The 18,370-nt window shown below is 44.0% G+C and overlaps 1 protein-coding gene across 2 annotated transcripts in view; it reads right to left on the reverse strand.

Annotated features, from left to right (window-relative positions):
• myo1d (myosin 1D) overlaps positions 1-18,370 on the reverse strand; it is a gene marked incomplete at its 5' end in the record, with an annotated part of 171,901 nt that overhangs the window by 136,110 nt on the left and 17,421 nt on the right. For both annotated transcript variants that reach the window (XM_083635102.1, XM_083635103.1), the window contains 2 exons: positions 4,421-4,514; positions 5,783-5,991. In XM_083635102.1, coding sequence (XP_083491228.1) covers positions 4,421-4,514; positions 5,783-5,991 — 303 coding nt within the window. The remainder of the gene's footprint in view (positions 1-4,420; positions 4,515-5,782; positions 5,992-18,370) is intronic.

Below are 18,370 nucleotides of genomic sequence, written 5' to 3' on the forward strand. Positions count from 1 at the left end.
GTACAGTGTATGACTGTTACATCCAGGTTAACAGAGTGACGTACTGTACTGTATATGACTGTTACATCCAGGTTAACAGAGTGACGTACTGTACAGTGTATGACTGTTACATCCAGGTTAACAGAGTGATGTACTGTACAGTATATGACTGTTACATCCAGGTTAACAGAGTGATGTACTGTACAGTGTATGACTGTTACATCCAGGTTAACAGAGTGACGTACTGTACAGTATATGACTGTTACATCCAGGTTAACAGAGTGACGTACTGTACAGTATATGACTGTTACATCCAGGTTAACAGAGTGACGTACTGTACAGTATATGACTGTTACATCCAGGTTAACAGAGTGACGTACTGTACAGTATATGACTGTTACATCCAGGTTAACAGAGTGACGTACTGTACAGTATATGACTGTTACATCCAGGTTAACAGAGTGATGTACTGTACAGTATATGACTGTTACATCCAGGTTAACAGAGTGATGTACTGTACAGTATATGACTGTTACATCCAGGTTAACAGAGTGATGTACTGTACAGTATATGACTGTTACATCCAGGTTAACAGAGTGACGTACTGTACAGTATATGACTGTTACATCCAGGTTAACAGAGTGATGTACTGTACAGTATATGACTGTTACATCCAGGTTAACAGAGTGACGTACTGTACAGTATATGACTGTTACATCCAGGTTAACAGAGTGACGTACTGTACAGTATATGACTGTTACATCCAGGTTAACAGAGTGACGTACTGTACAGTATATGACTGTTACATCCAGGTTAACAGAGTGACGTACTGTACAGTATATGACTGTTACATCCAGGTTAACAGAGTGATGTACTGTACAGTATATGACTGTTACATCCAGGTTAACAGAGTGACGTACTGTACAGTATATGACTGTTAGATCCAGGTTAACAGAGTGATGTACTGTACAGTATATGACTGTTACATCCAGGTTAACAGAGTGATGTACTGTACAGTATATGACTGTTACATCCAGGTTAACAGAGTGACGTACTGTACAGTATATGACTGTTACATCCAGGTTAACAGAGTGATGTACTGTACAGTATATGACTGTTACATCCAGGTTAACAGAGTGATGTACTGTACAGTATATGACTGTTACATCCAGGTTAACAGAGTGACGTACTGTACAGTATATGGCTGTTACATCCAGGTTAACAGAGTGACGTACTGTACAGTATATGACTGTTACATCCAGGTTAACAGAGTGATGTACTGTACAGTATATGACTGTTACATCCAGGTTAACAGAGTGACGTACTGTACAGTATATGACTGTTACATCCAGGTTAACAGAGTGACGTACTGTACAGTATATGACTGTTACATCCAGGTTAACAGAGTGACGTACTGTACAGTATATGACTGTTACATCCAGGTTAACAGAGTGATGTACTGTACAGTATATGACTGTTACATCCAGGTTAACAGAGTGACATACTGTACAGTATATGACTGTTACATCCAGGTTAACAGAGTGATGTACTGTACAGTATATGACTGTTACATCCAGGTTAACAGAGTGATGTACTGTACAGTATATGACTGTTACATCCAGGTTAACAGAGTGATGTACTGTACAGTATATGACTGTTACATCCAGGTTAACAGAGTGATGTACTGTACAGTATATGACTGTTACATCCAGGTTAACAGAGTGATGTACTGTACAGTATATGACTGTTACATCCAGGTTAACAGAGTGATGTACTGTACAGTATATGACTTACATCCAGGTTAACAGAGTGACGTACTGTACAGTATATGACTGTTACATCCAGGTTAACAGAGTGATGTACTGTACAGTATATGACTGTTACATCCAGGTTAACAGAGTGATGTACTGTACAGTATATATATTTGCGTCCATGACTCATATTTTATGAAACCATATCGTAGCCTACTCCAGCCTCTCCTGTGCTAATATTTGTTGTGCAGTTGAGTGTGTGTACCTTTGCAGATAAGGGCTTCACAGTGGCAGTAGGCACTGCAGTCATGGGGTCATTTCCTGTGGCAGTGCATTCTATATAGTCAAACGCACTGCCACGCCCACTTAGGAGACTGGTCAGCCAATGAAGTTTCATACCATTGACAGACAGCCAATCAACAAGCTGATGACCAAGCCCATTTAGGAGACCATAATAGTGCAATTTTATTATTGGGGGAGCCTGGAGTGGGGTGTCTCTATCTATTAAAGGATTCAATATGGTCAAATGCACGTTGTACATTACCACCTTTTAATCTGTAAAGTCAAAGCTTTAGACCAGTTTTTTACTCTCAAGAGTTCCAGGAAGTAAGGGCCTGGATTAAGCAGCACTGTCAAGTTGCAGCAAAATGGACAGTTTGTGTTGTACTTTGAAAGTTTTTTTTTTTTTTTTTTTTATCAAATTGTACATTATCAGCTTTATTTTAGCATTCAAAAGTAGCGCGAGACCCCTTCCTGGCTGTTCATTGGCTAATGAGTCACGCATTCTGCTCCTCCGCTGACGCAACTCTCTCTCTAAATGTCTCTGCTTTAGACCTTTCCCCTGCACTAACTCTACATCCAGTGTATCTCTGCCCTACATTTCACCTACATCAAAGCCTTTCTCTCACTTCCTGCCCTTTAGCACAGGTCATTCTCATTCAATATTGACCTCATCACTCAACACATTCCTAAGCGAGAGCCAATCCCCAAATAGAAGCAGTCCGTAATATTATGGTGCAACTTCCCCTCTATCTAACAAGACCACACCCAATTATCAGATACTGACTTAGGGCCTGCGTCCACCTAGCGTCTTTTCATCAGCTCCGGCATCTATTTTCAGTTGTTTCCAATGGGGGAGAGCGTATGCGGGCGCACACGGACGTCTAGAGAAAGTGCGCTGCGCCCAGCGTCTATTTTCAGAGCGCTCCGGCGTTTTTGTGCGCCCGACTCCCAGCGCTTCCAGCTGAAAATATTTTAACTTTTCAGAAAGACGCCGATGTCGGGTGCTCCTTTTCTGGCAACTAATCATATGGAGAAACTATCGCAACAGAGACAGAAAGGCTCAACTGTGGGAGCAGATTGGCTAGACACTTAATATTTCTGGTGAGTGTTGAGCTAAATCACTGTATGCGTGTTGTTTGCTAATGTTAGCTGTCAGCTATCAAGCTAGCTACTGCACTGAACTAACATTAGTTTCAGCATGCTTCCTTGTAAATTGTGCGCTGAGATCAGTGCTTCCCAGCGTACTTCCAGCGTTTAACGATCGGAAAAAGACACTAGATGGACACACGGCACTAACACCTGGCTGACCTGTAACCATATATGACTAGCCTGTAAGAGCCATTGTCTACTGGCAGTATTATCTCATGGATTATGACAGTGGTTTACTTTTAACCAGCTGATAAGATAGTAACAGTGACCTATAATACTCTACAGGTGGATGGGTTTGTTCCAGTATGTGCCTGTTTCAGCATTGTAGGAGTCCTCCTGATACTGCAGTCATTGCCATGTGGAAATTAGTCAACATTCACCGAATTGTTTGATATTATATTATTAGTATTCCCTCTCGAATGACTCATCCAAACCTGGATTTATTAAACTGGGTCAGGCACCAAAATAGGTCTGTACAGATGTATTTATTTATTTAATTTTAATATTCTATTGAGGTTTTGCCATGAATATTCAAATGTCTGCCGTGATGTCATCATGACAAAAAAAAAGGGGGGGGGGGGGGGGGGTGCGATGCATCGGAATAAATATGAGTGAGTCTCTTTGTTTACTTTCTTTAATGAATATAACTGCAGTGAAAATTGCACAGAAAGCACAGTATAAATCTTGTACAGCAGTGGCTGTGAAGTGGCACAGACTCACTTATGTAGTATGCGGAGCGCAGCGATTCAACGTAATATTTGAGTGTGTCTGTGAGAGACTAGGGTCATTCTAGCATCAATTTCTTATTTTTTTATTCGAATGTCAGCATTACGAATGAAGTATTCAAGTGTCCGAAAAGTTCAGTACAGTCCTACACCAAAACCAGTTGCTCTGTCTTTATTGTGGGTCCTGTTTATGAGCTCGGTTCTCAGGGAAAGGAAATGTCATTTCTGATTTGGAAAACCGCAACATATTGTGAACCACTGTAGTTTCCATGGTGAATGTTTGTGAAAGATACAATACAGCCCACCACAATATGTAACTATTTGTCCTTTCAGTTAACAAATCTGACCTACCCTTATTTCTTATTATTCATTATGAAACCTTTATTTAACCAGGTGAGTAAAGGTTTAATAATTAATAATTAATAATTATTATTATTATAATAATTAATAATAATAAATAAGGGTCGGTCAGATTTGATATATCAACAGTGTGTACAGATTCATGGTCATGTTCATGAGACTAATGGTGCTCACCTTTCGACCTCTGCCCTCTGGTTAGGGTTGGTAATAGCAGCAATATATTGCATGATATACTTGCTGGCCTCTGTTTTTCCTGCTCCACTTTCCCCTGCAACAGAAGCACAGTGTGTCAGGGCAGGAGCAGTTAGGAACAACAATACCTATTTTCATGTCTCTAATTTTGAGACCGTTTACTTGCATCACTAATTAAAACATAATATGCAAACCTCAAGTGGTTTAAAATACTTTTTTCAAACGCAGTCAAAATGGTAATCATTGCGCTAATGAGGTGACGTTGATCTTTTGTATGCGGTGGTCAGTTGGGTTTCCATCCAAACATATCGCACATTTTAACCGAATTTTCCGAAAATCGGCAAAAGAAAATGCGAAATAATGCGTGTTTTCCATCCGCTGCTATTATGCGAATTATTGAGCCGTCAATCACCTGGTGTTTGAGTCTGTCTGCCTCTGCTGCTCTGCTGCTAGACCCGTTACATGCAGGCAGGCAGCGACCAAGCTCTATTAAACACATCTGCGTTATTCATTTAATGTTTCTTGAAGATCTAAAAAGGTACATCCACCATAAAATGCAATTTCTGAATTACCAGATGTCACTCTTCAACTCCGCAGGCATACGTTATAATCCATAGAGCAATTCTAGAAGTGTGGCATTAACATTAATCCTTCTGTTTAAACACACCACAGTGGTCTAATGCTACTGCTTATTTACCAGCATTTACCTTACAAGTGTAGTAGCCCTATTCAGTGTAGGCTGCGCCGACATGTCAACATGAAACTGTGTGGTTTGTGAATGGAGAGACAATGGAAAATTCGCTTTTACCTTTTATCCATACATCAACTCTTCCACCTCCCCCAAGCGTGAAAACTGTTTTGGGATAATTTGATTTTGCAGCGTTTCCACTCAGGTTTTTATGCACAAATTGATCATTTGCATAGAAACAGGTGGATAGAAACCCAACTATTGTTTGAAGATGGTCTAATATGGGTAAGCAGCTGTAATTAAAAGCCTGATTGACTGTTCTACTGTGTCATATTCATCTCAAACAGAAATCCACAGTACGTGCTCAACACCAAAATACCAAGACTCTTTTGAGTCAAGTGCTGCAGTATGTCTGTCCTAATGGATCTCTGACATTGTCATCAGGGTTCTTCAGAGGGGCTCAGTTCCCCCTCTGACCACTGAGTGGCGCTTCATCAACCGCATCGTTTCTCCATGCTGTCACACAGCTTGTGGCCACTTCTAATGTTTGTTTGTTAGAGGTTAAATTGGTACGCTTATTACAGTTATATCAATTTCCTCCCTGACAACCAAACCCCGGTGTCCCGTGCCAGCAGGGGGGCCTCGTCCTGTGTCACCTGAGATGACGATACAAGTGTCTTTGTTCCTCCTCTTCATGGCTTTGTAGGCCGCGTCGGCGATGGCGAACAGGTGGGGCGGCCTCTCGTACAGCTCGCGGCCCTTGTACTGCTCGATGGTGTCGCGGCCGTAGATGTTCATGGCACGGTAAGGGTTGACCGACACCACCACCTCTCCGATGTAGGTGTAGATCCTCCCCTTCTCAAACCTGCACACACACACACCAGCAACATGGGCATTTTAGGACCACGATCAGTCAAAGCAAATGACCGTATGTTATCAAGAGATGGCTTACTAAGACGACAGCAACAACAACAAACAAAAAACATTTGAATATCTCGCGATATAGTCCCGCCAACACATCGCATATATATATATATATACATAGAAATTGTATTTGAAGGATAAACAAAACTTGAGTTGTACCACCTCGTTTTCAAGGGGGTCCTGACAGAGGACATAAAATACAACACAGTATGCAATGAATAATAATAACATTATGATTACAATAAGACTAAAAAGGACAAAACAAACAAATCTATAGGAGGAGATCACTAAGGCCACCTTGGCAGAGCTCTATCAGCCTGCTACTGTCAGTTGCTTTAAAACCACATCCACACTGCCTATCTGTCCAGAGTCACACACTTTAGCATGTTTACAATCCTACATCAGCTCAGCCTGGCCCTGTCTCTGTCTACATCAGCTCAGCCTGACCCTGTCTCTGTCTACATCAGCTCAGCCTGGCCCTGTCTCTGTCTACATCAGCTCAGCCTGGCCCTGTCTCTGCCTACATCAGCTCAGCCTGGCCCTGTCTCTGTCTACATCAGCTCAGCCTGACCCTGTCTCTGTCTACATCAGCTCAGCCTGGCCCTGTCTCTGTCTACATCAGCTCAGCCTGGCCCTGTCTCTGTCTACATCAGCTCAGCCTGGCCCTGTCTCTGTCTACAGCAGCTCAGCCTGGCCCTGTCTCTGTCTACAGCAGCTCAGCCTGGCCCTGTCTCTCTGTCTACAGCAGCTCAGCCTGACCCTGTCTCTCTGTCTACATCAGCTCAGCCTGACCCTGTCTCTCTGCCTACATCAGCTCAGCCTGGCCCTGTCTCTGTCTACAGCAGCTCAGCCTGGCCCTGTCTCTGTCTACATCAGCTCAGCCTGGCCCTGTCTCTATCTACATCAGCTCAGCCTGGCCCTGTCTCTGTCTACATCAGCTCAGCCTGACCCTGTCTCTGTCTACAGGAGCTCAGCCTGACCCTGTCTCTGTCTACATCAGCTCAGCCTGGCCCTGTCTCTGTCTACAGCAGCTCAGCCTGACCCTGTCTCTGTCTACATCAGCTCAGCCTGACCCTGTCTCTGTCTACATCAGCTCAGCCTGGCCCTGTCTCTCTGTCAGATTAATTAACACAGTAAACAAAGCGCTCACTATGGGACACAATTAATGTGTGTGTGTGTGTGTGTGTGTGTGTGTGTGTGTGTGTGTGTGTGTGTGTGTGTGTGTGTGTGTGTGTGTGTGTGTGTGTGTGTGTGTGTGTGTGTGTGTGTGTGTGCGTGCGTGTGTGCGTGCGTGCGTGCGTGCGTGCGTACAGAACACTCATGCGCTCATGACACATACATGTCTGTATCAGAACCGTTTCTCCCCACTATAAATAATGTCTGGTAGTGTTTCTGCCATGGTACTGGAAAGCCCTCTTACAGCCTCCTGACCCAAAACAGGTCTCTTAGTTTCCAAACGTCTCTGCCTCTCAGAAACACACCTATCTGTCTCCGTCTGTCTGTGTCTCTGCCTCTCAGAAACACACCTGTCTGTCTCCGTCTGTCTGTGTCTCTGTCTCTCAGAAACACACCTGTGTCTGTCTCCATCTGTCTGTGTCTCTGTCTCTCAGAAACACACCGGTCTGTCTCCATCTGTCTGTGTCTCTGTCTCTCAAGTCAAGTCAAGTCAAGTCAAGTTTATTTGTATAGCACATTTCATACACAGAGGCAATTCAAAGTGCTTCACATAAAATGGTTGACAGGAAAAGAAAAGAAAAGAAGAGAATAAAATGGACATTTAAAAGCATCACAACAAAACTTTAAAAAAAGAGTATAAAAAGTGCAATAAGCAACAGGCGCAGCAGTTGCAGAAAGAGCTAAAAACTTATAGAGGACTCATTGGGTTTGCATAGTAGCTGTCAGCAGTTAAAAGCGACGGTAAACATAAAAGTCTTTAGTCTATTTTTAAAAGTAAGTAAGGTTGGGGCAGATCTGAGGTCTTCAGGCAATTTGTTCCAGCTAGCAGAAGCATAGTGGGTAAATGCAGCCTTCCCATGATTTGATTTGATCCTAGGGACAGTTAATAAGCTGGACCCTGTTGACCTAAGAGTTCTAGACGGTTTAAAAAAAAAAAAAAAAAAAAAAAAACGATTAAAAAAAAAAAAAAACGATTTTCAGACGGCAGCCCGTCTTTTATTGTCACACAACACACTACAACACATGCACGGAGGGCCACAACACACACATGCTGACGGTGGCCGGTGAAATTTGTCCTCTGCATTTAACCCATCCTGGCTTTGTCCTTTCCTCCTGGGGCAGGCCAGGAGCAGTGGTCGCTTTCTCGTACAGCGCCCGGGGACCGACTTCGGATGTTGTCGTCACTGGTCGGATGACGATGACGATCTGATCTTCTGCATGTTTTTAGTGGGGGGGGGTTATATACGGAGGAACCCCCCTGGGGGAGCACGGGGAGAACATGCAAACTCCACACAGACAGAAAGGCCCTTACGACGAGATACCCCACCTGGGCAGTGGGCACTGAAGATATGGGGGGGAACACAACCACAGCGCCCACAGTGTCCCAGGCGAGAATCGAACTCAGGACCTTCTGACTGCGAGGCGACAGCTCTACCACTGAGCCACCGTGCCCCCCTTGGTTCGTAGCGTGGGAGCAATTCAGCTATGTATTTTGGGCCTAGGCCATTAAGTGATTTATAGACTAATAACAGTATTTTAATCTATTCTATGATATGATCAGCTTTCTTAGTCTTCGTTAGAACTCTAGCAGCAGCATTCTGAATGAGTTGAAGTTGCCTAAGTTCTTTTTTGGAGAGACCAGAAAAAAGGCTATTGCAATAGTCTAACCTACTATAAATGAAGGCGTGAATTAGTTTTTCTAGATCCTGTCTGGACATGTATCCCCTAATTCTTGCTATATTTTTAAGATGATAAAAAGCTGATTTTCTAATTGACTTAATGTGGGAGTTAAAGTTGAGATCGGAATCAATAATAACTCCAAGATTTCAGAAACACACCTGTGTCTGTCTCCATCTGTCTGTGTCTCTATCTCTCAGAAACACACCTCTGTCTGTCTCCGTCTGTCCGTGTGTGTCTCTCTCTCTCACACACACACACGCGCACACACACACAGTCGCGCACACACACACAGTCGCGCACACACACACACACACACACACACACACACACACACACACACACACACACACACACACCTCTTGTTTTCTCCCTTTCTCCCTAAGGATCACTGGCTCAGTACATCAAAAGGATGTGTTTCAGCGATCGAGTGGTCATTAAAAGAAACAATTTAGATGTTGAGTCCTAGATACTAGCAAAGATTTGCCCTTGTACTTGCACTTATAAGATATGGGCATAAGATATGATTGTGTTATTGTGTTATTTTGTATCGTGTCTTTGAAGTGGTATCATGTGATAGGGCTGTACCTGACTCCCAATTGTGTCAGTCGAAACAGATTTGGCTGTTGATGTGGAAAATTGAAGTTCCATTGATTGGCATTTCATAATCAATAAGCTATAATTGCATAACACATGATTAATTGGTATGAGTTATTAGTCATATGCAGACACACAGGCAGACACATCAAGGATTTCCACCCTTTGCTCTGGCCTTTCGTTGTTGTTTTCACTGCGGCAGCAGGGCACTATTTACAGTGACACACAGGGAGGAGGGAGGAGAAGCTGCTCTGATTGACATGGCCGGAGCCAATCACAGAGCTTGTAATAAGCCGGGAGCGGCCACCGAAACAGTCGCTCCAATGGGAGAGCAGCTGTAGAGCAGGGGAGGGTTTATCCCTGTTGCCTGTTTCCGCGGCGCCAGACTCCTCGGACGGAAGGGAGAGGAGTCTGGCCAGCGAGACTATTAATAGGCTGAAACTTATACCAAAATAGGCTACAGTATATATGACAATATAATAAGAACCAAGCAATTCTATGTCAAATCAAGACATTCAGCACCCCCATATAGTCGGAATGGAACGGTCCTCGTTTCATAACTACATTTTGCAACTATGCGACCGTGAGATTGCCAGTCGAATCAGGCTCCTTCCAACGAATCGTCAACTATTTGGCGTCACTCCTATCGTGTGTGCAGCAACTTTGAAAACAATGTCCTCTCTAGGATAAGAAACTAACTAACACTAGACACAAACATGCTCTCTCTCTCTCTCTCTCTCTCTCTCTCTCTCTCTCTCTCTCTCTCTCTCTCTCTCTCTCTCTCTCTCTCTCTCTCTCTCTCTCTCTCTCTCTCTCTCTCTCTCTCTCTCTCTCTCTCTCTCTCTCTCTCCCTCCATCTCTCTCTCTCTCTGCCCCAGGCTGCCTGCCTGACTTCCTTCCTCTCCACAGTGGACCAGGATCCCCGTTCCTCCTCACAGAAGAATGGTTCCTTTCTTCACAGCTGCCTGTCCGCTGGCCTGGCTTGGCTAAAGGCATATTATTCCTAAAACGGCTCTGAATAGGCCTATGTGAATTATTTGTGATTTAGAGCTCGGATGGATTTTCACATCTGGCATCATGTGAACAGTCCAAAGAGAAGAAGGAAGCAGCACGTACAAGATAAGCTCAATCAAGCACTTGTCTTTAGTCAAATACCGGAGTTATTATTATTTATTTATTTTACCCAAGTTGCCTGGGATTGACCCCTGACCTCTAGTGGCACTACGCGCGCCATAGCTCTTCTGAGCGTAGACGAGAGTAACAGTCAGGACACACACATCTGCAGACACATCAATGAGGGCTTTATGAGGTGCTGACTTGCTCGTAAATGTACAAATAAAACGCTGTGGAAAGATCGTGGCACATCCTCGACGCTCCAAAGTTGATGCAATGAAAACAAACCATGTGGCAGGCGGCCCACAGGGCCTCAGCCTGGGGTGGAGGAGAGGAGAGCAAAATACGAAGGGTGAAAAACTAACCTGTCACAGCTTTGTCCATTATCATTACACTACATTATCATTACATTACATTATCATTACATTACATTATCATTACATTATCATTACATTATCATTATCATTACATTATCATTACATTATCATTACATTATCATTACATTATCATTATCATTACATTATCATTACATTATCATTACCAGTATCATTACATTATCATTAGGGGTGTCACGATACACTCAGTTCACGATACGATACGTATCACGATACTGGGTTCACGATAACGATACGATACGAATTTAACAATATTTTTTAAAACTTGAATAATGACAATATATGACTGGAAAAGTAGTATTTTATTTGAAATGCACAAATACAAAACATGCTGTTGTGGGAAATTGTTATTACAATAACAACTAGAAAAAACATGAGATTGGAGATAAGGCTTATCTTGAAATAGAATGAGTTACACCGTCACTTAGATTTACTTTGAACTAAAAGGTTTCTCAGCAGTATAAATTCTCATTATGCATCTTCAGTTTTTCTTCAAACTCAAACAACAAGACTTTTCTTAGTCTATTTTTTATGCATCTTCAGTTTTTCCTGTCAAGTAAACAGTTTTGCCAGAAACTCAATTGAATGGTTTCTCTCCTGTATAACTTCTCATGTGTCTCTTCAGAGACTTGTTCAACTGAACTACTTTCCACACATTGAACTTCAACAAACAAAGACGTTTCTTAGTCTATTTTTTGGGGGGGAAAAAAAAAATTTTTTTTTTTTTTTTTGCGATATGAGATTTCATCTCAACGATACATATCGTGACGTGTTACTATCGCGAAATTTCGTGGGACGATATATTGTGACACCCCTAATTATCATTACATTACATTATCATTACATTACATTATCATTAGGCCCTGAGACCGTGACATTTCTAATGGCCTTTCTAAGCCCACTCATCTTCTCGAAAACTGCGAAAAGATCTTTGTGAGAGAATCGAGGTCAAGCATTTAGGTTCAAACTGGCGATAAAAGAGGAATATTTAGAGAAAACGGTCTAATTGGACGAGATGAAATTGACAGTTGAGGGAAAGCCATTTACAGGAAATGCTTAGAGCTTAATAGCACTGGGCTCAGGGACAGTTGGGTTCACCTTCACATGGCAACATGAAGCCTTGATTAAGGATGTGTGGTCATTTCTCCACATGCCATAGACAAACAAGGAGCCACAGGGCAGGGTGGGAGGAGCCGCAGGGTAGGGAAGGAGGAGCCACAGGGCTGGGTAGGAGGAGCCACAGGGCTGGGTAGGAGGAGCCACAGGGCAGGGTAGGCCTCGGTAAACAGCTAATTGAGAGGGGGAGTGTGCATTTGTGTGTACAGTAGTAAAGCTGGGCAATATATCGATATTATATCGATATCGTGATATGAGACTACTGTCGATAGATATCATCTTAGATTTCGGATATGGTAATATGGTGATATGACTGTTCTTGCTGTCCTGTCATTTGCGTTTACCCGCTTACTTTTATCCACAACAGTGATGATTATTTTACCAAAAATCTCATTGTGTAAATATTTTGTGAAAGCACCGAGTTACAACTGAACATTTAGGCCGCTTCGTAGAAAATACCGAGATATATATCATGGATCGCCAATCAGCCTAAAAATACAGAGGTATAATTTTTGTTGGTCGATATCACGCAGCCCTAGAGTGTAGTAGACCAAACTGTACATACATACATCTATGGTGTGTGTGTGTGTGTGTGTGTGTGTGTGTGTGTGTGTGTGTGTGTGTGTGTGTGTGTGTGTGAGAGAGAGAGAGAGAGAGTCAGAGAAGGAATAAAGACGAGGGCGTGAGAAAGTGAATAGTGAGTAACTGTAGCAAACCACAGTACAATGTTTCCACTATAATACAACATGTTATTTGTAGAGGGAGAAGAAACAACACATCTCTACCACAAGTGCATCATCCTCCATCCATCATCCTGGTGTGTGTCGTCGTGTGGGTGTTGTTCATATGTCACACCATGCTCCAGCAGGCACCACACCATGCTCCAGCAGGCACCACACCATGCTCCAGCAGGCACCACACCATGCTCCAGCAGGCACCACACCATGCTCCAGCAGGCACCACACCATGCTCCAGCAGGCACCACACCATGCTCCAGCAGGCACCACACCATGCTCCAGCAGGCACCACACCATGCTCCAGCAGGCACCACACCATGCTCCAGCAGGCACCACACCATGCTCCAGCAGGCACCACACCATGCTCCAGCAGGCACCACACCATGCTCCAGCAGGCACCACACCATGCTCCAGCAGGCACCACACCATGCTCCAGCAGGCACCACACCATGCTCCAGCAGGCACCACACCATGCTCCAGCAGGCACCACACCATGCTCCAGCAGGCACCACACCATGCTCCAGCAGGCACCACACCATGCTCCAGCAGGCACCACACCATGCTCCAGCAGGCACCACACCATGCTCCAGCAGGCACCACACCATGCTCCAGCAGGCACCACACCATGCTCCAGCAGGCACCACCAAGGCTGACACAGACACGGGACGCATAGTGTGCTTCCACAGGAAGATTCAACATTCAAGATTCAAGATTCAAGATTTTTATTGTCACTCCGTTGTACAAGTACGCACGTGTGAATTTCTTATGCTGAGGCTCCGTTACAGGAAGGTGCAGGTAGGTAAATAGTGCTAAATCACAGCAAGCAACAAAGAGACAATAAGCCAGGCAACAGTTAGATAGGGCAACAATGTAAACAGTGTATGTATGTGAAGGGATCACTTCTATAGAGACACTGCATGAAATAGGCCACGCCCATCACGGGGGAAAAGCTCCGTTCATTTCCACACACCAGCGTCATTTTCCTTGAATGAAACATAGCTAAAAGCTGTTGTGTGGTGGGGCTGCGCAGACAACAAATGTAAAAAAGTGACAGTTAAAGTTTTTTTCTACTCCCGAGCAAAACAAGGAAGCCATTTAGAATTGGCGAGAAGAAAAATGTGGATGTTGCTGTCAATGAAGTAAGTTGGAGTGTTCATCTTCCGTATATACGATCTTTTTGTGCAACACCCGACCATGCACGCGAGATAGGAGAACGCCAGGATTGGACGGGAGTTTGTGTTTCCCCCCCGTTTTGGCCGTGGTTGATGACGCGCGCCGCAGTGTCTCTATAGCAGGGAAATCAGACTAGCCTGCTAGCTGGTGGCCAGTATTAGCTAGCGTGAACTACGGGGGAAATCATCCTAATTCCCCAGAATTTAAACAGCAATTCATGAAGATTGAAGGATTAAGATGGCAGACAAATAGCTTTGCCAAGCTCGTGTTCCAACGCCCCTGCTCCTGTGCAATCTCAACAATTTCATCTTTAACCAGGTTGAGTCTCTGACAGCAAATCCACCAGGAAAATATGAACATGAAAAGACGATGTGTGAACCATCCGTTATGTTGGGCACACCTTGCTAAGCTAATGCTAACTAAGCAGGCTGGCATGACTCCCGACAGTGGTGCTGATAGAGCAACATGCTGACTCTTAACCCGCTGGTGCTGGAGAAAGACGCTTTGTGCCCTCCATCCCCTCATAGTCAGGAGGCTGCTGTGTGCCGGCTCCATTGTTCACATGTCAATCGGGGGTCTTTGTCTTCTCCCCTACACGGGCCGACACACATCGAGCGGCCCACGCCACGCACGGGATGTCAACAACGCCTTGACAAGATGCCACGGCTGGATCTGTCTCTGAGATCTCAGCTGAGTCTGAGATGATGTATGGGAAGAGACGTGGACGAGATCTGCCGTCTGACTTGATGAGAGGAGAGAGAAGCCTTTTGTTCGCCTCATGCAGCCCCACCCACTTGACCCATTGTATCGCAACTTCCTGTTCAAAACGCCGGCTGTTTTACCTGCTCAAAAAAACTAGTCTGACTCACCTGGTCAAACCTAGTTTAACTCACATTATGTGTCAGACTAGGTTTATGAGTCACAGGAAGTGTAAATACAATCGGAACCTCCGATTGTATTTACACTTCCTCTTTTAGTCTCTCAAGCCAGACGGTCTCTTCTGAATAAGGTGAATAGATTATGCTGATTCTCTTCTCAGGAGGAGTGGCTTACAGGTTGGGATGCAGTGCCTTTCTCGAGGACAGATGACTGGTGACCACTGACCAGTGATGTCATTCATGCACATGACATCACTGGTCCACAACTTAACTCAAATCAACTCTCAATAACTGTCAAACTAAATGAATGTCTGCAAAACAGTTTACAGGTTTCAGATAAGTGTGAGATTATGTGCAAAATGAATCTGCTTTTTTTTTTTCAGTGAAGTTCTCCTTTAAGTTGGCCACATACAGCAGGCCTAGGCCACATACAGCAGACCTACGCCACATAAAGCAGACCTAGGCCACATACAGCAGACCTAGGCCACATAAAGCAGACCTAGGCCACATACAGCAGACCTAGGCCACACACAGCAGACCTAGGCCACATACAGCAGACCTAGGCCACATACAGCAGACCTAGGCCACATACAGCAGGCCTAAGCCACACACAGCAGGCCTAAGCCACATACAGCAGACCTAGGCCACATACAGCAGACCTAGGCCACATACAGCAGGCCTAAACCACATACAGCAGACCTAGGCCACATACAGCAGACCTAGGGAAAAGCCTCTGTAGTGTCTCAACAGGCAAAGGAGTCTGCTGCATGCTTTTACCTCCCTTTCCCATTTCCCTGTCCCTCTCCACTGCATACTGTCTGATGAACCATTCAGATACAAATCAAAAAGGCAATGTGTCCACATTTTAAATGGTTTCATAAATATATCTGAGTCCATTTAGGTGAACGCCTCGCCCCGCCTAACTTGACTGATATCTGAACAGCCACAGCAGGTGTCATTCATGCAGTCATACAGTAGCAATAATACAGCTCAGCCTTCTTGAACCCATGAGAACCGCCTGTCAGAGTGATGGCCAGGCAGCCATTAAAACACAGTAGAGGAGTATATGGGCAGGAATTCAGCTGGATTGGCTTTTTCAACTCTGTTATAGAGATACTGTATATAACGTAGTTGTAACTAAGATGAGCTGAATGACTAGCTCCTGTTTTCAAACTGTAGAAATGCATTTGACAAACCATTTTGCCCTGGTGTGTAATACAGTAGAGTTGTATAATGAAATCCAGATCGAACTATTTTCAAATAAGTAAGGGGATATGTAAATATATTATATCGGGAGTGTCATTTTGGCATTGAGGGTTTCCCCATGCATGCTATTGCTATGATACAAAAAATGGCCAAAACACCAAATGCCGGAGAAGAAAACGGAATCATTGTAAAGCCAGAGACCATCAGACATCAATGTGCGTCTCTGTGAAGCTGCACATTTTGGAACAATACAGGCAGTGTCTAAACGCCAATGAAAGAGCCAGAGGTGCCCTGGTGTTTTCCCCATACTCTGGTTTAGAAATAGATCTATGATTCCTGTCTATTTCCATCATCCCTCCATGGGGAATGGGTTCACAGGAGAGGAGAGGAGAGGAGAGGAGAGGAGAGGAGAGGAGAGGAGAGGAGGAGAGGAGAGGAGAGGAGAGGAAGAGAGGAGAGGAGAGGTAGGGATGTTCATCAATAATCGCCATTATAGCTGGCCGAGAACGCGCAACGGTATTACCAGACCAGAGTTACAAAAAAAACAAAAAAAAACATTATTATTATTATTATTATTATTATTATTACGCTATCGATAATCGATAATTGATTGTTTATTTTCCCGAATTTCGATTATGGAAACTGATTCAAAATGAACATCCCATCTGTTGCACTCTCATTGAGAGGGATTTGAATGACACACAGAGAGGAGATTAAAGAATAGTCTCCCAGAACTCCTGTTGCTGCTGATGGACACAGCAAACTCACCACTTCACGAGAGGCAGTGGATTACGCCTGAGAAAGAGCCACGTGCCTATTTACAAGCCACAGTACAGTGACACACTTGGGTCCCTGCCCATAGAAAGCAGAGGTTAAAGACAGGCTGACATGGGTGTATCTATCTCTATAAGTGGGCTTGTAAAGTTGGAAGGGAGGGTTTATGGTAGATGAAAAAGTCTAGTAGTAGATCCCTCTACCTCGCCTGCTTCTCACCCCCTCTCTGTCCAGCTGCGAGGCTGGTCTGACCCAGAGTCGTGTATATATAGAATAAGGCTGTGAATCTTCACTGGCCTCACGATTCGATTACGATTCAGAGGGCTACGATTCGATTACAATTATCGATGCTCTCGATGCATCTCGATGCATCTTAAATCGATGCATCACTTTTTTTCCCCAATACATGATCTATTTTTTCTCACTTTCTTTTTTCTCACTGTGTGGCTACTTTTAAAATAAAAGTGCATTTGGAATTGCATTGTATTATGATCCATAAACAACTGCATGTACTTCCATTATATTTTATTTGATTATTTATTTTTAAAATATATATATATAAATAAATAATCGATTTTTGACATTTGTGAATCGATGCAGAATCGTGCACGTCCGCATCGCGATGCATCTTATAATCGATTATTTTTGACACCCCTAATATAGAAGAGTCGCAACATCTCCATTCACTCCAATGGACCAGTTTTTTACTCTCAAGAGTTCCAGGAAGTAAGGTCCTGGATTAAGCAGCACTGTCGAGTTGCGGCAAAATGGACAGTTTGTGAAGTACTTTGAGAGAGTCCGAGGTTTAAAGAATCAAATTGTACATTATCAGCTTTATTTTAGCATTCAAAAGTAGCGTGAGACCCCTTTCCTGGCTGTTCATTGGCTACTGAGTCACACATTCTGGACCTCCGCTGACGCCACTCTCTCTCTAAATTGCTCTGGTCTGACCCATTGCCTTGATCTCATTCCAACAGGACCCCTCCCTAAAGCTGCCAGGAAAAGGACGGAGGGAGAGAGATACAGAGAGGTGAGAGAGAGAGAGAGAGAGAGAGGGGAGAGAGAGAGAGAGATACAGAGGGGGGGGGGGGAGAGAGATACAGAGAGCGGGGGAGAGAGAGAGAGATACAGAGAGAGAGAGAGAGAGAGATACAGAGAGGGGAGAAAGAGAGAGAGAGAGAGAGAGAGAGAGAGAAGAGAGAGAGAGAGAGAGAGGGGACCGGGCAGCAGGAACAAGAGAGAGCATTAATTGAAAGAAGTTACTATACCTTTCACCATTAGCTCACACACACACACACACACACACACACCCCTTGATTTCAGTATTTCAAAGGCTACTTCTTATACAAACAGCTACATTTGAGTTACACCACTGACCAATGTTTTGTCCTGTAACGTCATCTGCCCCAAAAATACCAGAGCTACCCCAATGCCACACACACACACACACACACACACACACACACACACACACACAC

This window comes from Poromitra crassiceps (assembly GCF_964638095.1).
Source record: "Poromitra crassiceps genome assembly, chromosome: 4".
Classification (NCBI taxonomy): Eukaryota; Metazoa; Chordata; class Actinopteri; order Beryciformes; family Melamphaidae; genus Poromitra; species Poromitra crassiceps.